General features: G+C 46.3%; 1 protein-coding gene across 1 annotated transcript in view; it reads right to left on the bottom strand.

The window, feature by feature from the left end:
* Nucleotides 1-26,292, bottom strand: part of map1aa (microtubule-associated protein 1Aa) — a 32,974-nt gene extending 6,682 nt beyond the window's left edge. The window contains exons 1-4 of the mRNA XM_034678492.1: nucleotides 26,173-26,292; nucleotides 13,648-13,730; nucleotides 6,769-6,909; nucleotides 78-6,660 (exon numbers count right to left, since the gene is read on the bottom strand). Coding sequence (XP_034534383.1) covers nucleotides 78-6,498 — 6,421 coding nt within the window. The 5' untranslated portion in view covers nucleotides 6,499-6,660; nucleotides 6,769-6,909; nucleotides 13,648-13,730; nucleotides 26,173-26,292. The remainder of the gene's footprint in view (nucleotides 1-77; nucleotides 6,661-6,768; nucleotides 6,910-13,647; nucleotides 13,731-26,172) is intronic.
* Nucleotides 26,293-26,642: the final 350 nt, after the last annotated feature.

Below are 26,642 nucleotides of genomic sequence, written 5' to 3'. Positions count from 1 at the left end.
AACCAAACCAAACAGTGAGCACTAACATAGCTCTCAGAAAACCTGCTTCAAATGAGATTCAGCTGAAGGGGACTCACCCGAACTGCTCTTGACCCCATTGGTCAGTCCCTTGCCAGGGTTGTAGCTGGACCTGGAGAGGTCATCCTCTTTGGAGCCCTGTCCGTCTGACAGACGGGACATACGGGAGCTCTTGTCTGCCTCCTTCTTCTTCAGCGAGGCACTGCGAGGAGACGCCGTCTGTTTGACCGGCATGGGAGACCTTTTGCGCCGGGCTGGGGAGGTGGATTTGGTTTTCCCAGAATTCTTCTTTAAGCTCTTAGTTTTTGTCTCTTTCTTGACTGAGCTGTTGTCCATTGCGTCAGGATCCACCATGCAAACATCAGGGCGTGGGGGGCAAGGGTAGGGGTCCATGGGGGGGGCTGGAGGAGGATCATGGCTCCTGTTAGAGGACTGATGGCTGCCTCCTCCTGTAGCAGATGATTTATCCACAGGCATGTAGTCTGCATCCTCGTCTGAGTCCACGTTTCCGTCCCCGGCAGCCGAGGGGTATTCTTCGGTGCCTGGAGGCCCATCAGAGTCTGACTGGGAGGCCAAAGACTCGCTGACGGAGGTGGGTGGAGTGTCCTCTGTGGCCAGTCCCAGTCCTGCAGACATGCCTCCGGCCTGGTGCAGAGAGCTGCTGTGAGACTTGTGATGGTGAGGCTGTTTGTGAGCCCTTCTCTTCACGGACAGATCCAGCTCATCACCCTCCTGCGACTGGTCACTCCTGCGCCCTTGCTCATCGTCGTCCTCGTCGCTGGATACCTGACTCATGCACGGGTTGATGAAGGACGGGGAGAGGTCCTCTTTGCGCTGCCTGCACTCGGAGGAGGAGTATCCAGGAGAGGAGCGGCTGGTGTAAGAGGACATGGCTCCCATGGACACGTGACCGGCCGCGTCCTGATCACTGTCCTCGTCCTCGTCCTGCTCTCCTCGGCTGCACTCCTCCGCGTAGAACGGAGAGCGGAACGGCTGATCTGCTGAGGAGAGTGAAAGTGGACGAGCAGGGTGCTCTGGCTCCATCTCACACTCCTCCTCAAACTCATCATCATGGCGGTAATGTGGAGGAGAGTCTCCAGGCACCATCCCCAACTGGCTCTTTGACATCTCCCACTCATAAGAGCTCCTGTAGCCGGCTGCTCCCTCTCTGGGCTCCACCTTGGCCGGGCCTGATGCTCCAGCAGGGAGGGTGGAGCCTGTGCCGACCTCCGTGGGGCCGTTGGTGGCGTCTGGCTTGCTGACCTGTACGGGTGAGGGCATGTAGGAGCCGAGAACGTCAGGCAGAGCACCGGCTGCCTTCGCACTGGAGGAAACACGCTCCTCAGTAAACGAAAGGTTACCAGCCAGACCGCTAGAGGGGGACCTGCGAGTCATCTCACGCATGTAAGCCTCCTCATCCTCTTCCTCGCTGCTGTCAGTCTCCTCAAAGTAATGCTTGCCCTCGATGTCTGGGCGTGGTGAAGATGTGACGCCGAACAGAGCTGCACTGGCGGCCTCTTTGTCCTTAGAAAACTCTGCAGGAGGAGCGAACGGCCCTGCTGCGGCCCCAAACCCAGCGGCTGAGTTCAGCTTTGACCCCTCAGACCATTCAGGCTTATAGAAGCAATCCTGCTGGGGGCCTTTGTCTGTAGCTCCACCTAATGAAGTCCCATGCTCCGTCTTGATCCCAGCTGACGCAGAAAGAGAGGGGAGGGATTTGACGTCTTCGAACGGGCTGACGGGTGAGAAACCGGCCAAACCGGAGGAGGAGGAGGCCGTGGTCGTAGCTGTCATCTGTTTTTCAGACACTTCCAGATAAGCGTCTTTGGCGGCAGAAGAGCTGGAGAAGGCAGAATCCATGACCGGGGAGTGTTCGTCTTTAAAGGAGGAGTACTCGAAGATGGGCTCTGCAGGCGTCTCCAGCTCCTCTCCAAACTGCCGGCTGGTGGAGAGGGAGCCGGAGGTGGAGGAGGAGTAGCTGTAGGCTGAGGACGAGGAGTACCCGGGGCCTGCGGTAGTGGTGTACTGAAAGCTGGTGTCCAGGGATCTCTTACTCAGAAGGTCCGGTGTCTTCTGTTTCTCAAACTCAGGGTCAGCTCTGTCGTTCTGGTAATAAGTGTCCTCTGTCGGCTTCAAGGCGAGGTCCTCGGTCCCTCTGTGGTCGCTCTGCTGGGATGAAAACGAGTCCTTCACGCCCCCTCCATACGAGAGCTCGAACCCCGAGGAGTGGGCCTTGTTCTGGTCCTCAGTCTTGGTGAGTGGGATGCGGTCCGTCGTGCTGGGCCTGCCCTGGCTGTGGAAGCCGTACCCGGCCATGGACACCATGAACTCGGGTCTATTAGAGTCCAGCAGCTCACTGACCGGACTCCTTACCTCCTTCTCAGACTTCTCTTTGGCACCTTTCTCCATATCAGAATCAACAGCACCTTCATCCTCATCCTCATCTTCTTCATCCTCCTCTTCATCATCATCATCATCATCATCATCATCTTCATCAACAACATCATCATCATAGTCCTCCTCGTCCCTTGCTGTCAGTTTCCGCATGTCGACCTCCAAACAGCCAGAGGCAGCAGGTTTGTGCAGGTCTGAGCGGGGCTTGGTGCCGTCGGCCGGACTCTTCAGAGACTCTGTTTCTGATGATAACGAGATGGACGAGGCCTCAGGTCTGTCAGCCACCGAAGGGAACCGGCTTCCTGAGCTGTAGTCTAGCATGTCCTTGTCTTGGACCTCCTTTCCAAACGAAGGAGCCTCTGAGGAGCTCTTAGACTGGATCCAGGACGAGGCAGAGGAGGAGGTGTATCCCTCCTTCTCTGACGAAGCGGGGTCAGCCTTTGCAGAGTCCTTCTCTGTCTTCTCCAAAGACTCCTGGCGATATGAGTCAGAGTCCACCGAGCTGGTCTTACTGTCGTACAGGTCGCCGTAGGAGAAGGTCTTGCCGTGGACGTAGGGCGTGTCCTGTCTGATGTACACCGCCTTCTCTTTGCCCTCCTTCTCTGGGAAAGCATACAGACTGAAGTGAACACTTTTCTCCGACTCCTTTAGAGAGACATCAGTTTTCTCTGCACCGCTGTCTGCTGATGCAGGCTTAGACCGTCCCCCGACAGGGAAATCATCCTCCTTTTCATCCTCATCCGCGTCTTCCTCTTCATCCGAGAACATCACTTGAGGTTTCTGAATAGAAACCTGCGCTTTGTTCAAACTCTTGACTTCTTTTTCAGTCTTTGCAGATTTTGTTTCAAAGGTGAAGTCCTCGTCCAGGAAGCATCCCTCCTTCGCCTCCATCAGTTTGGCTTTGACCGTAGGCTTCAGATCCTTTTTGTCGTAACACTCGTCCTCGTCCTCGTCTTCGGATTCCTCCGAGGCCTCGGCAGCTGTTTTGTCAGCATGCAGTCCGATAAAGGAGGTGTTGTCTGAGACTGTTCTCTGGGCGTCGGCTTTCACATCCGTCCCTGCCTCCTCCTTGTCCTCGGTCCTGAAGGGTTTGTCCTCTGTGGGGGAGTAGCCGCTGCTTGTCGGCACAGACTGTGTGGGGGAGGCCAGTCTCATGGTGCTATCATCCGGACTCACACATCTTTCCTCGCTCTCCTGCCTGGAGTGGGACTCTAAGCCCAACGACAGAGGAGGAGAACCAGGCTTTCCATCAGTCCGGGGTCGCTCCGTGCTGAAGGGACTCTGGTGTTCTGTGGTTGCTTGTGTGGGAGAGTACTGCATGGTGGAGGAAGGAGCAGCAGGGGGAGATCTCTCCTTCTCCTGGAGCATCATGGAGGCTGCATGTTCGTAGCCCTCTTGGAGCTTACCCAGAGGAATGTCAACGTTGGGAGTCTGGTCCTCGTCCTCTTCCTCCTCATCATCGTCTTCTTCGTGGACTGATTTCATCTTGGAGTCAGCCTCGATCTCAGGGATGTTGGGCTGGTACTCATCTGAGGAAGGAGACTTAAAGCACTTGTCGTCCTCCAGAGAGGAGGTGGGAGAGATGGTTCCCGCTGAGTGCAGATAGTCCTTTCCGTGGATAGCATCCGGGCGAGAGGGAGCGCTGTTCATGGTGTCGAGCAGGAGAGAGTTCCTCCCGGCGTCCTCGGTCTGAGGCGCCGTGGCAGAGGCGATGGACTGGTCCTCAGCGACGGACGTGGCAAAGGATGAGAGTTTGTCGTACTCTGTGATGGAGGTCGCTGAGGAGATGTGCTCCTCCTCTGCGAGCGGAGCGGCAATGATGGCGGGGTAAGGGGCGAGCTCAGGCTCATGACCTCCTGCGAAGGCCTTAGGTTTGACACCTGAAACATCCAACAGGGCCGAGCTCTTCATCTCCTTTATGCCGTGCATGGAGTCAAAGGTGCCGGGGACGTCAGGGACGGAGACGTCGTAGGAGCCCACATCGTAGCGTAGCTGTGGGATCCTGTCCTCAGCGTCCTCGTGGATCTCCTCATCAGAGATGGTCTGCTCGGTCTCTGAGTATCCTGGGATGGTCTCATCCTGGATGTAGGAGAACTGGTCTGAGGCAGAGGCTCCTACCTGACCGGGCAGTGCTGATGACAGTTTTGGATCAGTGGGCTTGGCGTCCCAGTCCTTCCCATTTTTTTCCTTTTTGGCCTCTTCTGTTTTATATTTCAGGACCTCCTCATCCTCTGTTCCTTCCAGTTCAGCTTTCTCGATCACATCGCCCTCCTCCTCTGAACTTTCACTCTTCTTGGATCTGTCTTTCATTTCATCCTTCACGGGGTATTTGTGCTGTTTCTCCATCTTCTCCTCGTCGTACTTCTTGTTGAAGCCGTAGCTTGCGGCGGCTGCAGCCGTGTCTTGGTCTTCTTCCTTGGTGTCGGGGGATTTGGGGGAAGCAGGTTTTGCTTCAGTGGCTTTGGGCGTGACTTTTTCATCAGGGAAGATTAAGGAGGAAAGTTGAGTATGCCCAGAGATCACATCGTTCTGGATGGGCACGCTCCTTCCTTTGGAGTGCTCTTCTTGTTTCAGAGCCTCGAAGTCCTCGGTCAGGTCCTCTGGGGAAGACACGATGGACCTGTCAGCCAGAGCTGCTGCTGCCACCTCCTCTGGGATGTTCTTTGGGACTTTGGGCTTGTTGTCTTGCTCTTTCACAGCTTTGTTTTTGTCCGTCTTGGGCTTGGCCTGAGTCTTGGCCTTATGCAGAGTTTTTCGGACCTCAGGTGTGAGCGGCTTCAGGTCGGGTTTGGTTATTTTTCTCAGCTCTGGTTTACTCGGGTCCTTCTTTTTATCCTCTTTGGCCTTACCTTCTTTTTTCTCTTCTTTTCTAATATTTTCATCTTTCTTTCCCTCTTTTTTCTCTTTATCCTTCTTCTCATCCATCTTGGATGCTTTTGCGGGAGCCACCGCACTGTTCTTCTGTTGCTTTGTGGCTTTCAGACTTTCACTCTTGTGTTTCTTCTCTTCCTTCTTCTCTCCTTTGTTCTCTTTGGAGATGTTGCTCTTGGACTCGTCCTCCTGCCCGCCGGCTTCTTTCTTTGTGGTTTTGGAGTGTGGTTTGGGTGAGGATTTGAGACTCTCCTTGCTGTCGGTTCTGGATCTTATCTTGGTGTGTTTGATGATGGGGGGAGCTGCGCCTGATGAGATGTCTTTTTGGGTGGCCACTGGGTACCTGAGGAAGTCCAGGTGCTTCAGTTTCTCCAGGCCCTCAAAGATTTTATTCTGCGGTGCGTTTCCGGGGAAGAGCACTCTGACGATCTTCTCTGTTGGACGGTGAGGGATCCAGACGATGAGCGCAGTGACCGATGTCAGATAGGGGACAGATATCTCTCCTTCCTTTCCGTTGGGTAGTGTAATCCCGGTCTTGGCTTTGCTGTTCCCGGCCCACTTCTGCATCAGGAACTGCATCTCTTTGCTCTCCTTTACGGGGTTTAAGACGTACATGTCTAACTTTCCCACGCCCAGTTTGTGGAAGAGTGTGATGGGTTCGATGGTGTTGCTGACGACCCTGTGAAGAGGTTCTGGAGTGATACCTAGCTTGTTGAGGTACTGCAGTGTAAGAGATGCTTCCTCGATGCTTCGCTTCACTTTCAGCGTAGACTCAGGCATCCGGAGCTTCTCTGGGACGTTGAAAAACACGATCCCAAGCTCAGGAGAGATCAGATTCTTCATCCAGTCCCCATTGGTAGAACCAGATCCTTGGTTTCGATCCTCCTCCTGCTCGGCAAGCTTTCTCTGGAACAACCCGTTAATGCCAGGAAGGTTGTCTGCCCCGATGTGTGTGAGCAGAACAGAGTCAATCCTGTCCAGGTGGCGGACCAGCTTCCAGAAGCAAGACTTGCGATCAGATCCTCCATCCACCAGGATGTTGAATCCGTTGACAGCGAACAGAGCAGAGTCTCCCCGGCCTCCAGGGAAGATGTAGCAGCAGGGTTTGGACAGCTTCAGGAAACCTCCAGAGGTAGGGGCCTCCAGGAGGTCAAAGGATGACGGCACATCCACCGTCTCTGAGACATAATCGGTGAACTCGGTGACGCCGTCCATGTCGGGGAGCTGGGGTTCAGGGTTTAGGCAGTACTGGAGAAGATTGTGCAGTGACTGCTGCTCCTGGCTTTGGCCCAGGGAGCTCCAGCCCCCTTCTCCCTGACAGCAAACTGTGAGCCTGGACGTCTGCGGTGAGGGGGACCTGGACAGGAGCTCAATCACCTGCAGACATGGAAACAGTAAAAAAGACCATAAGAACCACGCCTCTGTACTCCTGTGACTGTTAACCATGCACACACACGGAGGGGCTCAGAGAGAGGGGGCGCTTACTTCAGGGTCTGAGGTGATGTCTGAGAAGTGCTGCCAGGTGAAGGCTCCACCTTGCAGTAGGATGTCTCCTCCCTGCTCTGTGCTCTGGCCGCTCAGAATCAGCAACTTCTGCCCCGCAGAGTCAGTGAGCAGAGAGCGGATCTGTGAACAGAACAAACACTGTGACGCCTGAAACCTCAACCACCAGAACACCTGAAGACAAGGTAGACCGGTCTGCTCATCAACGCCTTTCTGACCTATTTCGCTGAACATCACAGAACTGAACATTAACCTCAGTGTTTTTATTCCTCCCTCCGTCCACAATAACATCACACACATCTGTGATTCTCTTGATTTCTCTTTCTTTCATTAGTTTTTATTTGTTCTATCTTTTTTGTATGTGTGTGTACTTTTCAAAAGAAGAAGCTGTGATTCTCTTGATTTAGCAGCTTGTAACAGTAGTCTTCTCTCAGCCCACCGTGAATGCGTCTCTCCTCCCGGTGTTCCGGTTTTAAAAGTGACCCTGTAAACTGGAGACCTTCAGCTGAACGTGTCAGTGTTTGTGGAGTTTACACAGCTGTAGAAACACAGAGGGAGTTCCTGGGAATGCAAACTAGTTTAGTTTTTATTAAGATTTCAAAATAAGATAAGATAAGATAAGATATTACTTTATTGATCCCCCGGGGGGAAATTCAGTTGTTACAGCAACCCAGACAGAAGTACAATCAAGAAAAAAGTTTCAATAAGTACAAAATTAAAATAAAACAAAAATAAAACAAAAATAAAACAAAATAACATAAAATAAAATAAAAATAGAAATAAGTAAAACAAAATAGATAAATAAAGCTAGAGTACAATTTAGATATATACAATGTTACAAATGGAATTTAAATTAAATAGCAGTAATTACAGGCAGTATTAAAAATGTTTCAGTAGTGACAGGTTGACATGGTGTGATTATGGTTGGTAATGACAAATTAAGCATAAATAGAAATAATATTTGTATGTAATATGACCATGAGTTGTAGTTAGAATAGTAATGTAATATAACAAAATATAATATAGCAAGATAATTATATAATACAGTATATTATACATTATAATGCCAGCAGCAGTCAAGAGAGAGTTCGGGATGGGATGATGGAGTGTGACAGACAGAGCAGGGATGTTATGGATCTGTTCATGGGGGGGGGGGGGGTGCGCTGACTGAACGAGCTCCCCATCAGCCACAGCTCATCATGGAGAGGGGGAGAGGGGTTGTCCAGGATGGTTTGTCCATCAACCTCCTCTCAGCCACTGACTCCAGACTGTCCAGTACTAGGCCAACCACAGAGCGGGCCTTCTTAACCAGCTTGTTGAGCTTGCTGGCCTCACCCGTCTTGATACCTCCGCCCCAGCACGCCACAGCAAAGAAGAGAGCACTGGCCACCACAGACTGATAGAAGGTCTTCAGAAGCCTGCTGCAGACACTGAAGGACCTGAGTCTCCTCAGGAAGAACAGTCTGCTCTGTCCCTTCCTGTAGATGGCATCAGTGTTGGTGGACCAGTCCAGTTTATTGTTGATTTGGACCCCAAGGTACTTGTATGAGTCCACCCTCTCCACTTCCTCCCCCTGGATGAGGACTGGGGCTGGGGGCCTCCTGTTCCTCCGGTAGTTCACCACCAGCTCCTTAGTCTTGCTGATGTTGAGCTTCAGATGATTGCTGTCGCACCACGTGATGAAGCTCTCTATCAGTCCTCTGTACTCCTCCTCGTCATCTTCACTGATGCGTCCAACGATGGAGGAGTCGTCGGAAAACTTCTGGAGGTGGCAGGAACCGGAGTTGAAGCGGAAGTCGGAGGTGTAGAGGGTGAAGAGGAATGGCGCCAGAACAGTCCCCTGGGGGTCGCCAGTGCTGCTCATGACCACCTCAGAGGTACAGCCATCCACTCTGACGTACTGCGGCCGTCCAGTGAGGTAGTTCACGATCCAGTCTGTGGTGTCCGGGTGAAGCTGCATGGCCAGCAGTTTGTCTCTCAGAAGGCAGGGCTGGATGGTGTTGAAAGCACTGGAGAAGTAAAAAAACATGACTCTCACAGTGCTTCCCTGCTTCTCTAGGTGGGAGAGAGACTTGTGGGTGAGGAAGATGATGGCATCCCCCACACCGATGTGCGGCCGATATGCGAACTGCAGCGGGTCCAGGAAAGCAGTCAGCAGTGTCCTCAGGTGCTGAAGAACCAGTCTCTCGAATGTCTTCATCACGTGACGTGAGTGCCACAGGTCTGTAGTCATTGAGAGCGCTGGGTCGTCCTTTCTTTGGCACCGGGACGATGCAGGAAGTCTTCCACAGCTCTGGCACAATCATCAACCTCATGGAGAGATTGAAGAGGTGCTGAAAGACCCCTGCAAGCTGCCCCGCACACACCTTGAGGACCCTGGGGCTGATGTTGTCTGGCCCGCTGGCTTTATTGATGCAGAGTCTGGAGAGCTCCTTCTGCACCTGGCTGGAGGTGAAGTGTGGGGAAGTGTGACCCAGGATCACCATCTGAGCTCACTGTGTTGGGGGTTGTGTCGAACCTGTTGTCTGAAGAACAGATTCAGCTCAGAAGCAAATTCTGGGTCTCCTTCAGCTCTCAGAGCAGGCTTGTTGCATCCTGTCATCTGTTTCATCCCATTCTACACCTCTTTCGTACTGTTCTGTCCCAGCTTGGCCTCTATCCTCTCCTTATAGCTGTTCTTAGCTTCCCGGAGTTCCCTCTTCAGCTCCTTCTGGACAGCTCTGAGCTCCTCCTGATCTTTGGACATGAAGGCCCTCTTCTTCCTGTTGAGGAGGGCTTTAATTTCCTTATTAATCCAGGGTTTATTGTTAGAAAAGCAGCGGATCTTTTTGGTTGGGATGATGGTGTCCTCACAGAAGCGGATGTAGTCTGTGATGCAACGAGAGAGACCTTCAATGTCCTCACCATGGTCCTCTTTAAAAAGCTCCCAGTCTGTGACATTAAAGCGCTCCTGGAGGGCTCCTTCTGCATCCTTAGACCCAACCTTCACCATCCTGGTGCAGGCCTCCTGCTGCTTCACAAGTGGCCTGTAGGTGGTTTCCAGGTGGATCAGGTTGTGGTCTGATTCTCCAAGAGGGGGGAGAGGAGAACAGCTGTAAGCCCCCCTCACGTTGGCACACAGAAGGTCTAGAGTTTTATTCCCTCTCGTTGCACAGTTCACAAACTGTTTGAAGTTAGTGAGGACAGGAGAGAGGGTGACGTGATTGAAGTCCCCGCTGATCAGGATGAGCGCGCTGGGGTGCTGCGTCTGCAGGCGCGCGATCACAGACTGGATGACGTCACTCGCTGAAGCCGCTGCAGCTGATGGAGGAATGTAAACAGTCACAGCGATGGTGTGTGAAAACTCCCGCGGCAGATAGTACGGCCGTAATCCCACCGCCGTAAGTTCCACATCAGGGGCGCAGACAGAGTGCTTCACTGTAACATGCCTGGGATTACACCATTTAGAGTTCACAAAGACAGCAAGACCTCCTCCTCTTTTCTTACCGCTCTGCTTTCCTCTGTCGGCGCGTATCAGCGTGAAGCCAGACAGTTCAAGCACAGTGTCCGGTATATTCCCGTGCAGCCATGTCTCCGTGAAGCAGAGCAAACTGCACGCCCTGTAGATGCTCTGGCTGTTTACTAAGGCCATCAGCTCATCCGTCTTGTTGGCGAGTGACCTCACGTTCCCCATGATGACGGATGGAAGAAAAGGTTTGAATTTTCTGTCCCTCTCGATCCTCTCTCTGACTTTCCTGCCGGCCTTCTTCCCGCGCCGGCTGCCACTCCATATCTCCTCAGGGATGCACGTTGAGGGAACTCCTGCTCCACGCCTGTAGCGCAGAAGTTCCTCACGGGAGTAAGTCATTCTCCAGACAATGAAGTCAGAATAACACTTAACTCCTTCAAAATTAATCCACAACTAAAACGCTGCGGCAGTACAATAAGTCACAAACACAATGCAACCTTTTTTATAACGAAAAAATAGCAAAAAAGAAGTTAATAGAGTTAAAGGGTAAAGAGGGTTCGGAGCTGCTGCAACCGGCTGCCGACCTCTCCAGCACCGGAAACAGAAGACCTATAGAGACGAAATCTCCTCATCAGATATTTAATGATGGTCTAAAGACGTTTATGAGGGATGCATCCGGCTGAGAGTCTCCAGTTAACAGGGTCGCCGTTTAAACCAAAACACCAGCCGATCTCTGCGATCACGGCTTTTTGAGTTCAAAAGGATTTTAAAGCCGTGTTGAAACGTCTTTGCTACTCGCGCTTATCTCCTCTCACGTGTTGATTCATTGAATCCATCTGTGATGAAATATAGCACCATCTAAAACAGACCAGCTGAGTCTCTTCATGCTAACAGGCTAACTGTTGTGTTGATTCATTCATTGCTTTTTACATGTTTTTAACTGCAGGCGCAAAATTTTCACTTTTTCTATGTTTTACTGTTTTTCGAGAACAATTTCAAATTTGAGGAAAATTATTTTTTTCCAACAGGCTCCAGGTCAACTTTTTTGTCCAATTTTTTTTGTCCAATTTCTTTTTTTAATTTTTTTTATTCAAAATTTTTTTTTTTTCAAAAAATATTTTTCAAAAAAAAAAAAATCAAATTTTTTTTCAAAAATTGTTTTTCAAGTTTTTTTTCAAAATTTTCAAAAAATTTAAATTATTTTTTTTTTCAAATTTTTCGAAAAAACATTCACAGTCATTGTTTTTTCCATCTGTGATGAATGTCATTCGTCTCTGTTTTACTGCCCTCTACTGGTCTGGTGGTGTAGTGTCAAAGGATTTTAAAGCCGTGTTGAAACGTCTTTGCTACTCGCGCTTATCTCCTCTCACGTGTTGATTCAGTGAATCCATCTGTGATGAAATATAGCACCATCTAAAACAGACCAGCTGAGTCTCTTCATGCTAACAGGCTAACTGTTGTGTTGATTCATTCATTGCTTTTTACATGTCTTTAACCGCAGGCGCAAAATTTTCACTTTTTCTATGTTTTACTGTTTTTCGAGAACAATTTCAAATTTGAGGAAAATTATTTTTTTCCAACAGGCTCAAGGTCAGCTTTTTTGTCAAATTTTTTTTGTCAATTTTTTTTGGTCATTTTTTTTTTCAAATTTCTTTTTTTAATTTTTTTTATTCAAAAATTTTATTTTTTCAAAAAATATTTTTCAAAAAAAAAAAAAATCAAAATTTTTTTTCAAAAATTGTTTTTCAAGTTTTTTTTTCAAATTTTTTTTTCAAAAATTGTTTTTCAAGTTTTTTTTCAAAATTTTCAAAAAATTTAAATTATTTTTTTTTTCAAAATTTTCAAAAAATTTAAATTATTTTTTTTTTCAAATTTTTCGAAAAAACATTCACAGTCATTGTTTTTTCCATCTGTGATGAATGTCATTCGTCTCTGTTTTACTGCCCTCTACTGGTCTGGTGGTGTAGTGTCAAAGGATTTTAAAGCCGTGTTGAAACGTCTTTGCTACTCGCGCTTATCTCCTCTCACGTGTTGATTCAGTGAATCCATCTGTGATGAAATATAGCACCATCTAAAACAGACCAGCTGAGTCTCTTCATGCTAACAGGCTAACTGTTGTGTTGCTCAGAATGATACCTGCCTGTCCGTCTGCTTCTATGGAGTCATCTGTGATGAATGGCATTCCTCTTTGTGTTACTGCCCTCTACTGGTGTTGATTCTTGTGTTTCATGTGTTTGATTCAATGTTTTTAACCACAGGCACAAAATTTTCACTTTTTTCGTTTTTCTGCTTTTGGAGCACAATTTCAAATTTGAGGAAAATTAATTTTTCGACAGGCTCCAGGTCAAATGTGTTGTGAAAAAAATTTTGTTAATTTTTTTTTTCAAATGTAATTTTTTTTTTTCCAAAATTTTTTTTTGTCGACTTTTTATTTTTTTCCAATTTTTTTTTTTTCAAAAATTTTTTTTTTCAAATTTCTTTTTTTTCAATTTTTTTTTTTTGACAAACTTTTTCAATAATCATTCACAGTCATTGTTTTTTCCATCTGTGATGAAATATAGCACCATCTAAAACAGCGCCAGCTGAGTCTCTTCATGCTAACAGGCTAACTGTTGTGTTGCTCATAATGATACCTGCCTGTCCGTCTGCTTCTATGGGGTCATCTGTGATGAATGGCATTCCTCTTTGTTTTACTGCCCTCTACTGGTCTGGTGGTGTAGTGCATTTACTTTTTTTTCCTCCATACGTCACTGGCCTGATTTACACAATCTACCCGGGACTTCAGCCCACGGTTGAAATGCAGACAACAATGGGGGACCAGGAACCTTTTAGTTCAGGGTAAAGTAGTTCTGGGGGCTAAAAGAACCCGGGACTCTTGTTCCAAATGCACCTTTAACTCACTGGAGGGGCATCCAAAGGGAACCTTTTAACGTGTTATACACAAGCGGCAACCTCTGGTCTAAAAATATGAGTCCAGTGTGGAAGTGTTAAAAACTGCAGTTCATGGAGGATCCACTAGAGGCTGGCTATGGAAGTACTGGAAGTCACATACACATGAAGGGGGGGGGGATTATTTTCTAACGTGGGATTTCAAAGATATTGAGATTACCAGTCTTCCAATGAGAGGCACAGCTGCCTGCAGGAACACTGCAGCTGTTGGCTAGGAGGCTCAAAGCCCCGCCTCTTTACGTCACACTGGCTCGACAGAAGCAATATGGCTGCCGCTGCCGATTGGCTTCAAAACAGCGTTCAGAAACAGATGGGGGACGTCACGGTACTACGTCCATATTTATACAGGTTATACACTGATAGACACCGGAGAAGGCAATGTGTCATGTTTCATCTACTACAGCAGAATCAGCGACCCCGTTGTCCCTGGATCTGCAGTGTGTCTCTGTTGTTGGTGGTCTCACCTCTGAGGCTGCGGTCTCCTCTGACGGGTTCACCAGCACCACGGTCTGTAACACGTCACTCTGGTACTGCAGAGTCCTCTGACCTACAGAAACACAGAGCAGAACACGCAGTGAGGATAAAGAGGAGTAAGAGCCCTCTGACGGAGAGTGCAGCAGCTTCATATCAGGAAAACAGTCAACAATCAAAAACTGGAGGATTCATATTTTTGTTTGTACGAACAATAAAGATACTACCAATAATATCGTATCTTATTATATCATAAAGTATCATAAAGTATCGTATTGTTAACTATCGTTAAATATCGTATAGTATTGTATCGTAAAGTATCGAATCGTTAAATATCGTAAAGTATCGTATCGTAAAGTATCATAAAGTATCGTATCGTTAACTATCGTTAACTATCGTTAACTATCGTTAACTATCGTTAAATATCGTAAAGTATCGTATCGTAAAGTATCATAAAGTATCGTATCGTTAACTATCGTTAACTATCGTTAACTATCGTTAAATATCGTAAAGTATCGTATCGTAAAGTATCATATCGTTAACTATCGTTAACTATCGTTAACTATCATTAACTATCGTTAAATATCGTAAAGTATAGTATTGTAAAGTATCATAAAGTATCGTATCGTTAAATATCATAAAGTATCGTATTGTTAACTATCGTTAAATAGCGTATAGTATTGTATCGTAAAGTATTGTATCGTTAAATATCGTAAAGTATCGTATCGTAAAGTATCATAAAGTATCGTATCGTTAACTATCGTTAACTATCGTCTACTATCGTTAAATATCGTAAAGTATCGTATCGTAAAGTATTGTATCGTTAAATATTGTATCGTTAAATATCGTAAAGTATCGTATCGTAAAGTATCATAAAGTATCGTATCGTTAACTATCGTTAACTATCGTTAACTATCGTTAAATATCGTAAAGTATTGTATCGTAAAGTATCATAAAGTATCGTATCGTTAAATATCGTAAAGTATCGTATCGTAAAGTATCATAAAGTATCGTATCGTTAACTATCGTCTACTATCGTTAAATATCGTAAAGTATAGTATCGTAAAGTATCATAAAGTATCGTATCGTTAAATATCGTAACGTAAAGTATTGTATTGTTAAATATCTTAAAGTATCGTATCGTTAACTATCTTAAAGTATCGTATCGTTAACTATCGTAAAGTATCGTATCATTAACTATCGTAAAGTATCGTATCGTTAAATATCGTAACGTAAAGTATTGTATTGTTAAATATCTTAAAGTATCGTATCGTTAACTATCTTAAAGTATCGTATCGTTAACTATCGTAAAGTATCGTATCATTAACTATCGTAAAGTATCGTATCGTTAAATATCGTAACGTAAAGTATTGTATTGTTAAATATCTTAAAGTATCGTATCGTTAACTATCTTAAAGTATCGTATCGTTAAATATCGTAAAGTATAGTATCAGAAAGTATCGTGAAGTATCCGAAAGTATAGTATCCGAAAGTATAGTATCGTTAAGGATCGTATCGTTAAGTTTTGTATTGTAAAGTATTGTAACGTAGAGTATCATATAGTATTGTATCGTTAAGAAACATATACACATTTATATAATATACATGAATATATATGTATATATTTATACATATATATACAAATATATATATCTATGCATATACATAGATATATATATACATATATATATATGTATATACATATATATATATGTATGTATATACATATATATATGTATATACATATATATATATGTATGCATATACATAGATATATATGTATATACATATATATATATGTATATACATATGTATATACATATATATATATGTATGTATATACATATATATATACATATTATGTATCATATATGTATAAACATATATATATGTATATATATTTATATATATATGTATATATATATATAAATATATATGTATATATATTTATATATATATGTATATATATAACTCCAATCCCAGTCAATAAACAGCGGGGCCTGATTGGTTGTTGCCATGGAGACCTTCTCTCGAGCTGCCAGCTGAGTTACACTGACCCAGTCTGAGCGAGGAGACGCATTGCAGCATTTCTGTTGTGTGTGTGTGTGTGTGTGTGTGTGTGTGTGTGTGTGTGTGTGTGTATGGGGGGGGGGGGGGGGCATCACATGGTGCAGGAGGTGAAGAGGAGCAGCAGCAGCATGATGAGCTTCATCATTGATCTATATTTAGACTCTTCATCGTCCCACACAACACAGACCTGCAGAGTTTATTTTACTATCTGAAGAAAGCAGAGCCTGAAGAGGAGAACGAGTCTGTCCACAAACTGACAGAACCAGGAGACTGACTGTAAAAACATCACTCACTCACTCACTCACTCACTCACTCACTCACTCACTCACTCACTCACTCACTCACTCACTCTATTTAACATTGCCCCCTGCTCACTTTACATCATCCATTTCAGTTGTTTGTGTAGTGGCTGACACACCTCAGACTCGATCTTACTGTTGTATTTTAAACTGTGTGTATGAACAGCAGAGAATCACATGCAGACTCACACACACAGGACATGGTCTACATTTAGACACACACACACACACACACACACATACACACAGACACATACATATACACTGACACAGACACACACACACACAGACACATACACACACACATACACACACACACACACACACACACACACAGGACATGGTCTACATTTAGACACACACACACACACACACACACACATACACACAGACACATACATATACACAGACACACACAGAAACATACACACACACAGAAACATACACATACACAGACACATACACACACACACACACACACAGACACACACACACACATCTCTGCAGGCGTCAGCTGCTGTATGAGGCTGCTCTCAGTTTGTACAGTAGCAGCTGGACTAAACTCCCCATCATGCACCAGGGGCAGGGCGCGTGGGCTTCTTATTCCCTCAAGTTATCAACACCCACACTGTCCTCCTCCTCCGCCTCCTCCTCCGTCCTTCTCCTCCACCTCCTCCTCCGTCCTCCTCTTCTTCAGGAGCAGAGGAAGAGTTATTTATTTCATGAAGCTCAGAGACCAAACACTCTTCAGATAGAGGATTAATGCCAGCGTGTGATTATATAAAGACATATAAGACATGGACATCAGCGATCCTGGCAGCAGTAAAGACTGAACCCACACGATTGTTTTTCTTTGATGCTCTATCTTCATGTGAGATGATGAAATGTCAGCGCTCTGAGTAAACAGACGTTGAGGTGAGACTGTAAGAAGAAACACACTGTAGGTAAGAACTGAGGGGATAAAAGCTGCAGGCTTTCATTCAGCAACCTGCATGGCAAGTCCCGTCTGACTGTTTCCCACTGTGAAGCTGTGATAGGGATTAGCTCTGCTACTGCTAGCTGTATTTAAGGTGTCACTTTCAGGAATCAGGAAGCTTTACATCATTCATACAGTTTACATCATACATACAGTTTACATCATTCATACAGTTTACATCATTCATACAGTTTACATCACTCATACAGTTTACATCACTCATACAGTTTACATCATTCATACAGTTTACATCATACATACAGTTTACATCATACATACAGTTTACATCACTCATACAGTTTACATCATACAGTTTACATCATTCATACAGTTTACATCATTCATACAGTTTACATCATTCATACAGTTTACATCACTCATACAGTTTACATCACTCATACAGTTTACATCATTCATACAGTTTACATCATACATACAGTTTACATCATTCATACAGTTTACATCACTCATACAGTTTACATCATACATACAGTTTACATCATTCATACAGTTTACATCATTCATACAGTTTACATCATTCATACAGTTTACATCATACATACAGTTTACATCACTCATACAGTTTACATCATTCATACAGTTTACATCATTCATACAGTTTACATCATTCATACAGTTTACATCATTCATACAGTTTACATCATACATACAGTTTACATCATTCATACAGTTTACATCATTCATACAGTTTACATCACTCATACAGTTTACATCACTCATACAGTTTACATCACTCATACAGTTTACATCATTCATACAGTTTACATCACTCATACAGTTTACATCACTCATACAGTTTACATCATTCATACAGTTTACATCACTCATACAGTTTACATCATTCATACAGTTTACATCACTCATACAGTTTACATCATTCATACAGTTTACATCATTCATACAGTTTACATCATTCATACAGTTTACATCACTCATACAGTTTACATCACTCATACAGTTTACATCACTCATACAGTTTACATCATTCATACAGTTTACATCACTCATACAGTTTACATCATTCATACAGTTTACATCACTCATACAGTTTACATCATTCATACAGTTTACATCACTCATACAGTTTACATCATTCATACAGTTTACATCACTCATACAGTTTACATCATTCATACAGTTTACATCATTCATACAGTTTACATCACTCATACAGTTTACATCATTCATACAGTTTACATCACTCATACAGTTTACATCACTCATACAGTTTACATCATTCATACAGTTTACATCATACATACAGTTTACATCATTCATACAGTTTACATCATTCATACAGTTTACATCACTCATACAGTTTACATCATTCATACAGTTTACATCACTCATACAGTTTACATCATTCATACAGTTTACATCATTCATACAGTTTACATCATTCATACAGTTTACATCATTCATACAGTTTACATCACTCATACAGTTTACATCATACAGTTTACATCATTCATACAGTTTACATCACTCATACAGTTTACATCATACAGTTTACATCATACAGTTTACATCATACAGTTTACATCATTCATACAGTTTACATCATTCATACAGTTTACATCATTCATACAGTTTACATCATACAGTTTACATCATTCATACAGTTTACATCATACAGTTTACATCATTCATACAGTTTACATCATTCATACAGTTTACATCATACATACAGTTTACATCATTCATACAGTTTACATCACTCATACAGTTTACATCATTCATACAGTTTACATCATACAGTTTACATCATTCATACAGTTTACATCATACATACAGTTTAAATCATACAGTTTACATCATTCATACAGTTGACATCATTCATACAGTTGACATCATTCATACAGTTGACATCATACATACAGTTTAAATCATACAGTTTACATCATTCATACAGTTTACATCTTTTATACAGTTTCATATTTCCTGCATGAGAGAGCTGCTCAGAGTATTTTCGTGTGGACACAGTGCAACATGTAAGGCTGTATGTGTTGCACTCAGCTCATATTATGAATTTACAGCATATATAAATGCAGCACATTAAACGCTGTGCAGCATCACTGAGGTCCATGGTGCAGAGCAGAACTGCTGGAACTGCATAAATGAAACATTAACACATTAAAGTGTAAAATTTCTGATCAGCAGAAACTGGCTTGTAAGAAAACACTTTATTTATACTTATTATATATTATTTATTGTATCTTACAGGTGAGAGCAAGCTGCAGGTGATTTGTACCTGCTTTGTCCCGGGGTTCAGACTCCGGGGAAATAATCAGACAGAAAGAGGGAGTTGTGCAGCAGCTCAATAAAAACACGCTGCAACACGTTCACACTGCAATACATGACTGTTAATAGATGACATGTAGAGATGATCACAGAGAGCACAGCTGTACATTTGACTCAGGTTAAAATATTCAATACAAATCAGTAACATTAGGAGGTATTTAAAATGAAGTGTTTTATATTTTATTTGATATAAAAGACAGCGGAGCTGGACAACATGAGAACCTGAGAAACAGAGCTGTCAGACACCATGAGAACCTGAGAAACAGAGCTGTCAGACACCATGAGAACCTCAGAAACAGAGCTGTCAGACACCATGAGAACCTGAGAAACAGAGCTGTCAGACACCATGAGAACCTGAGAAACAGAGCTGTCAGACACCATGAGAACCTGAGAAACAGAGCTGTCAGACACCATGAGAACCTCAGAAACAGAGCTGTCAGACACCATGAGAACCTGAGAAACAGAGCTGTCAGACACCATGGGAACCTCAGAAACAGAGCTGTCAGACACCATGGGAACCTCAGAAACAGAGCTGTCAGACACCATGAGAACCTGAGAAACAGAGCTGTCAGACACCATGAGAACCTGAGAAACAGAGCTGTCAGACACCATGAGAACCTGAGAAACAGAGCTGTCAGACACCATGAGAACCTGAGAAACAGAGCTGTCAGACACCATGAGAACCTCAGAAACAGAGCTGTCAGACACCATGAGAACCTCAGAAACAGAGCTGTCAGACACCATGAGAACCTCAGAAACAGAGCTGTCAGACACCATGAAAACCTGAGAAACAGAGCTGTCAGACACCATGAGAACCTCAGAAACAGAGCTGTCAGACACCATGAGAACCTGAGAAACAGAGCTGTCAGACACCATGAGAACCTCAGAAACAGAGCTGTCAGACACCATGAGAACCTCAGAAACAGAGCTGTCAGACACCATGAGAACCTCAGAAACAGAGCTGTCAGACACCATGAGAACCTCAGAAACAGAGCTGTCAGACACCATGAGAACCTCAGAAACAGAGCTGTCAGACACCATGAGAACCTGAGAAACAGAGCTGTCAGACACCATGAGAACCTCAGAAACAGAGCTGTCAGACACCATGAGAACCTCAGAAACAGAGCTGTCAGACACCATGAGAACCTCAGAAACAGAGCTGTCAGACACCATGAGAACCTCAGAAACAGAGCTGTCAGACACCATGAGAACCTCAGAAACAGAGCTGTCAGACACACACAAACACACACGTGTGCGTTTGTGTGTGTGTGTCACTGAGGCGGACATGAGACTACAAAACCTCAGAGACCTTGTGTGCTTCTATTAGAGAAGTATTTTCTTTCATTTTTGAGGAAGAAGAGTCCTCCATCATCATCATCATCACCATCATCATCATCATCATCATCATCACTTCTTTGTTCCAGGGACATCAACCTGTCCCTCCTCCTCCTCCTCCTCCTCCTCTATGGAAGGATTGACGGTGTGATCATCAGTTCATCACAGGGTCAGATGTGAAGGTGTGGAGGACGCAGTGATGTCATTAAAGGTGGATCAGTCAGAGAGGGTTCCTGCTTTTTACCTGACCTCGGGATCATTCTGGACCTGATACAGTTAAATAATATATATTTCATAATAATAATCTAAAAACTCACTCTCCCACAAACACCAGTAAAACCTCCGAGAGGGTCTCTGACTCCCTGAATATGTGGATCAATCACTCAACAACAAATCTGTTATTGAAGGGTTTCATAGATCTGCCCATCATCGACTGATCAGGTCTGATCTGTAGACACTCATCAGGCAGCCATCATGTTCATAACAGATCAACAGAGTCTGCTGCGTGTGTGGGGATTATCTGTCCGTCTGTGTGAGGCTCTGTTTTTACTCTCTGCTGTTGCATCAGTCTGAGGTCATTCACAGAGTCAGTCTAATCCTGCTCTCTGTCAAATGATGAAATGATGAAATGATGAAATGATGAAATGATGGAGAGCTGCTGAACTCTCAACTCACAGACCGAGACTCAGAGAGCGAGAGCTGCTCCTTCTGCAGCTCCAAAATCAGGTCACCTAAATCTACTGAACTGAGCGAGGACGGAGAGAGAGAGGGAGAAAGAGAGAGAGAGAGAGAGAGAGAGAGAGAGAGAGAGAGAGAGAGAGAGAGAGAGACAGAGAGAGAGAGAGAGAGAGAGAGAGAGAGAGACAGAGAGAGAGAGAGACAGAGAGAGAGAGACAGAGAGAGAGAGACAGAGAGAGAGAGAGAGAGAGACAGAGAGACAGAGAGAGAGAGAGAGAGACAGAGAGAGAGAGAGAGAGGGAGAGAGAGAGAGAGAGAGAGAGAGAGAGAGAGAGACAGAGACAGAGAGAGAGAGAGAGAGAGACAGAGAGAGAGAGACAGAGAGAGAGAGAGAGACAGAGAGAGAGAGAGAGAGAGAGAGAGAGAGAGAGAGAGAGAGAGACAGAGAGAGAGAGAGAGAGAGAGAGAGAGAGAGAGAGAGACAGAGAGAGAGAGAACAAAGTGCAGCTCCCATGAATCAGAGAGCTGTTTCCTCTCAGATAAATCACAGAGCAGCTGCAGGCCTCTGTCAGCCTCTAAACTGCAGCATCATCTCACAGGGAGCAGCCATGTTGGATTTCTGACTCTGTCTGCACGTTGTCCTGCTCTTATTGTGAAGGCAATGATTTCCACCTTCTTAATGTAGTTCACTGAGGAACCTCTTCATCTCAGGTTCAATCAGAGACTGTGTGTAAGAAGTGGGCGGAGCCATGGGTTTTTGGACTAACGAAGGCCTAAAGTTTGGCACCTTCTCCCCCACCCACCCATGACCATGTATGGACAACAAGGCGGAGCTGCAGGGGAGGACGTGAGTAACAACGCTCTATCCCTGAACCCTTCAGCTCTGGTCTCATGATGGCACATGCCTTTTTGAACCATGGCAAGCTTCTCTGTATTCCTGGGTGTTAAGGGGTTAATGATAATAGACCCCAGCCGAGACTTCTTTCCTGCGCTCTGCGTTGTTTATGGTCAGATCAGCGACCATGTGCTCAGATCAAAGAGAACCCCCCCCCCTCTAGATCTGTCTGCTGAATAAACTCTGTCATTTCTTGGTTCATTCAATCCCCCAGAGGAGTTCATCTGTTAGTGCTGAGTCTCAGCTTCACTGTAAACAGTTCCAAAGAGTCTCAGCTTCACTGTAAACAGTTCCACAGTCTCAGTTTCACTGTAAACAGTTCCACAGAGTCTCAGTTTCACTGTAAACAGTTCCACAGTCTCAGCTTCACTGTAAACAGTTCCACAGAGTCTCAGCTTCACTGTAAACAGTTCCACAGAGTCTCAGCTTCACTGTAAACAGTTCCACAGAGTCTCAGCTTCACTGTAAACAGTTCCACAGAGTCTCAGCTTCACTGTAACAGTTCCACAGTCTCAGCTTCACTGTAAACAGTTCCACAGTCTCAGTTTCACAGTAAACAGTTCCACAGAGTCTCAGTTTCACTGTAAACAGTTCCACAGTCTCAGCTTCACTGTAAACAGTTCCACAGAGTCTCAGCTTCACTGTAAACAGTTCCACAGAGTCTCAGTTTCACTGTAAACAGTTCCACAGAGTCTCAGTTTCACTGTAAACAGTTCCACAGTCTCAGCTTCACTGTAAACAGTTCCACAGTCTCAGTTTCACAGTAAACAGTTCCACAGAGTCTCAGTTTCACTGTAAACAGTTCCACAGTCTCAGCTTCACTGTAAACAGTTCCACAGAGTCTCAGTTTCACTGTAAACAGTTCCACAGAGTCTCAGTTTCACTGTAAACAGTTCCACAGAGTCTCAGCTTCACTGTAAACAGTTCCACAGAGTCTCAGTTTCACTGTAAACAGTTCCACAGAGTCTCAGTTTCACTGTAAACAGTTCCACAGTCTCAGCTTCACTGTAAACAGTCCCACAGAGTCTTCCCTCTGGCTTCCTTCAGCGGTGTGAACCTGAAACAGAAACTGATGTTCTTGTAATTAACGGGTCTTCAGTTTGCTGAAATAACAACATCATGATGCAGATTAGTCCAAAGTCCAAAGTCCAGCTTTGTCAGGTCTGTCCTCAAGAGGAGAAGAAAACTACGTCTACAATGTTTGTTTGTTGAATGGAGGTCTGCTGGTTGTCTTTATTGACTCAGCATCAATCAGATTAGTGTCTCAGTGTAAATGTTTGATGTAGAACAGATTGTTAGCTGCTCTTCATGCAGAGATCTGTTTACAGAGAGAAAGAAATCCTCCTCACATTAACCATGGGAGCCGTCGCTGAGACTACAGACCGGTTCATACAGACTTTGGGTTTGACAACAAGGACAGGTGTTCATGTGGTCGACCTCTGGACCAATCAGATCAGTCTCTGGGGAGTGATGACCAATTTTGTGTCTAACAGTTATTCTGATAACAAAGGATGCATGAACCCAGACTTCCTGTGGCCCTCTCTGTTTACCATCTGAGGGTCTGGATCAGGGTCTGGATCAGGGTCTGGACTGTACTCTGCTCTTGTCTGCAGCTCTCTGTTGCAGGCGGGCGCACAGAGATGAGTAGATGATAACCTGCAGAGGTTGTATCCTGCTCCTCCCACAGAGCTGCTGAAATCTGATTGGCTAACTCTCCTGGAACGACAAAACAGGAGCACTTCCTACAGGTTCTGTGTTCACACCTTCTCTAACCCTCATCGTGGGTTCATGTCATGACGCTGTACGCTCAGGGTCCACACAGGGTCCACACAGGGTCCACACAGGGGACACACAGGGTCCACACAGGGGACACACAGGGGACACACAGGGTCCACACAGGGTCCACACAGGGTCCACACAGGGGACACACAGGGTCCACACAGGGTCCACACAGGGGACACACAGGGGACACACAGGGGACACACAGGGTCCACACAGGGTCCACACAGGGTCCACACAGGGGACACACAGGGTCCACACAGGGTCCACACAGGGGACACACAGGGTCCACACAGGGTCCACACAGGGGACACACAGGGTCCACACAGGGGACACACAGGGTCCACACAGGGTCCACACAGGGGACACACAGGGGACACACAGGGGACACACAGAGGACACACAGGGTCCAAACAGGGTCCAAACAGAGTCCAAACAGGGTCCACACAGGGTCCAAACAGGGTCCACACAGGGTCCTAACAGGGTTCAAACAGGGTCCACACAGGGTCCACACAGGGTCCACACAGGGGACACACAGGGTCCACACAGGGTCCACACAGGGGACACACAGAGGACACACAGGGTCCACACAGGGTCCTCACAGGGGACACACAGGGTCCACACAGGGTCCACACAGGGTCCACACAGGGGACACACAGAGGACACACAGGGTCCACACAGGGGACACACAGAGGACACACAGGGGACAGACAGGGTCCAAACAGGGTCCACACAGGGTCCACACAGGGGACACACAGGGGACACACAGGGGACACACAGAGGACACACAGGGTCCACACAGGGTCCTCACAGGGGACACACAGGGTCCACACAGGGTCCACACAGGGTCCACACAGGGGACACACAGAGGACACACAGGGTCCACACAGGGGCCACACAGGGGACACACAGGGTCCACACAGGGTCCACACAGGGTCCACACAGGGTCCACAGGGTCCACACAGGGTCCCACACAGGGTACACACAGGGTCCACACAGGGGACACACAGGGTCCACACAGGGTCCACACAGGGTCCACACAGGGGACACACAGGGTCCACACAGGGTCCACACAGGGTCCACACAGGGGACACACAGGGTCCACACAGGGGACACACAGGGTCCACACAGGGTCCACACAGGGGACACACAGGGGACACACAGGGGACACACAGAGGACACACAGGGTCCACACAGGGTCCACACAGGGGACACACAGGGTCCACACAGGGTCCAAACAGGGTCCACACAGGGTCCACACAGGGGACACACAGGGTCCACACAGGGTCCACACAGGGGACACACAGGGTCCACACAGGGTCCACACAGGGGACACACAGAGGACACACAGGGTCCACACAGGGTCCTCACAGGGGACACACAGGGTCCACACAGGGTCCACACAGGGTCCACACAGGGGACACACAGAGGACACACAGGGTCCACACAGGGGACACACAGAGGACACACAGGGGACAGACAGGGTCCAAACAGGGGTCCACACAGGGTCCACACAGGGGACACACAGGGGACACACAGAGGACACACAGGGTCCACACAGGGTCCACACAGGGTCCTCACAGGGGACACACAGGGTCCACACAGGGTCCACACAGGGTCCACACAGGGGACACACAGAGGACACACAGGGTCCACACAGGGGACACACAGAGGACACACAGGGTCCACACAGGGTCCACACAGGGGACAGGCGGACACAGTCATGGAATCCCTTTAAATGGACCACACAGAGAGATGGGGATCACATGATTCACGTCCTCACAGCAGCGTGAAGGGAGGAGACGTTTAAAGGACATGATCAACATCTCAAAGTCGATCTGTCACGTGATGCAGGATCAGGAGGACCTCGGTATAATCCGCAGAGACTGTGAACGCACCACATGCAGATCTGAGTGATCCTGCGAGCTGCAGAGACACACAGCTGTGTGTGTGTGTGTGTGTGTGTGTGTGTGTGTGTCTGTGTGTGTGTGTGTGGTGTGTGTGTGTGTGTGTGTGTGTGTGTGTGTGTGTGTCTGTGTCTGTGTGTGTGTGTGTGTGTGTGTGTGTCTGTGTGTGTGTGCAGTCATATAATGATGTTACTCACAGTGTGTCTGCAGTCTCAGACTCGATCCTCTCTCTCAGTCTCAGACATTCCTCCGCTCACCCTGCTCACTGAAAACCTGCAGCTCGCTCCACGTCCACGTCCACACCTGGTCCACACCTGGTCCACCTCTGCAGACCCCTAACACATCACGGACTGACCGAGTCCAACCGAGGAGGAAGTCCTGCGAGCTGAACCGGAGAACCACCGGAGAGAGAGCGGATCAGTGATGGAGGGAGGAGGAGGAGGAGGAGGAGGGAGGGGCTGGATGATGCTGCTGCTGAGGATGAGGATGAGGATGAAGGCCCGTTACAGCGCTACACCTACACTCTGCTATCTGCCGCCTCGTGCTGCATTCAGGGACCCTCGGACAGGGATCAGTTCTGAAAAGGCTGCAGAGATTGGGTTGCGTTCACGTGAATCAGGAAAAAAGGGCTCCATCATATGACGTCATACAGATACTGTTCCTCAGAGTGTAACAGGACCCGGATCACTAAGGGGGGCCCAGAAACCACATCAGGCTTCTGCTCACG

The sequence above is a fragment of the Notolabrus celidotus genome, unplaced genomic scaffold, assembly GCF_009762535.1.
Source record: "Notolabrus celidotus isolate fNotCel1 unplaced genomic scaffold, fNotCel1.pri scaffold_158_arrow_ctg1, whole genome shotgun sequence".
NCBI lineage: Eukaryota > Metazoa > Chordata > Actinopteri > Labriformes > Labridae > Notolabrus > Notolabrus celidotus.
Note: the sequence above shows the minus strand (reverse complement) of the source record. Positions and strands in the feature narration are given on the sequence as shown.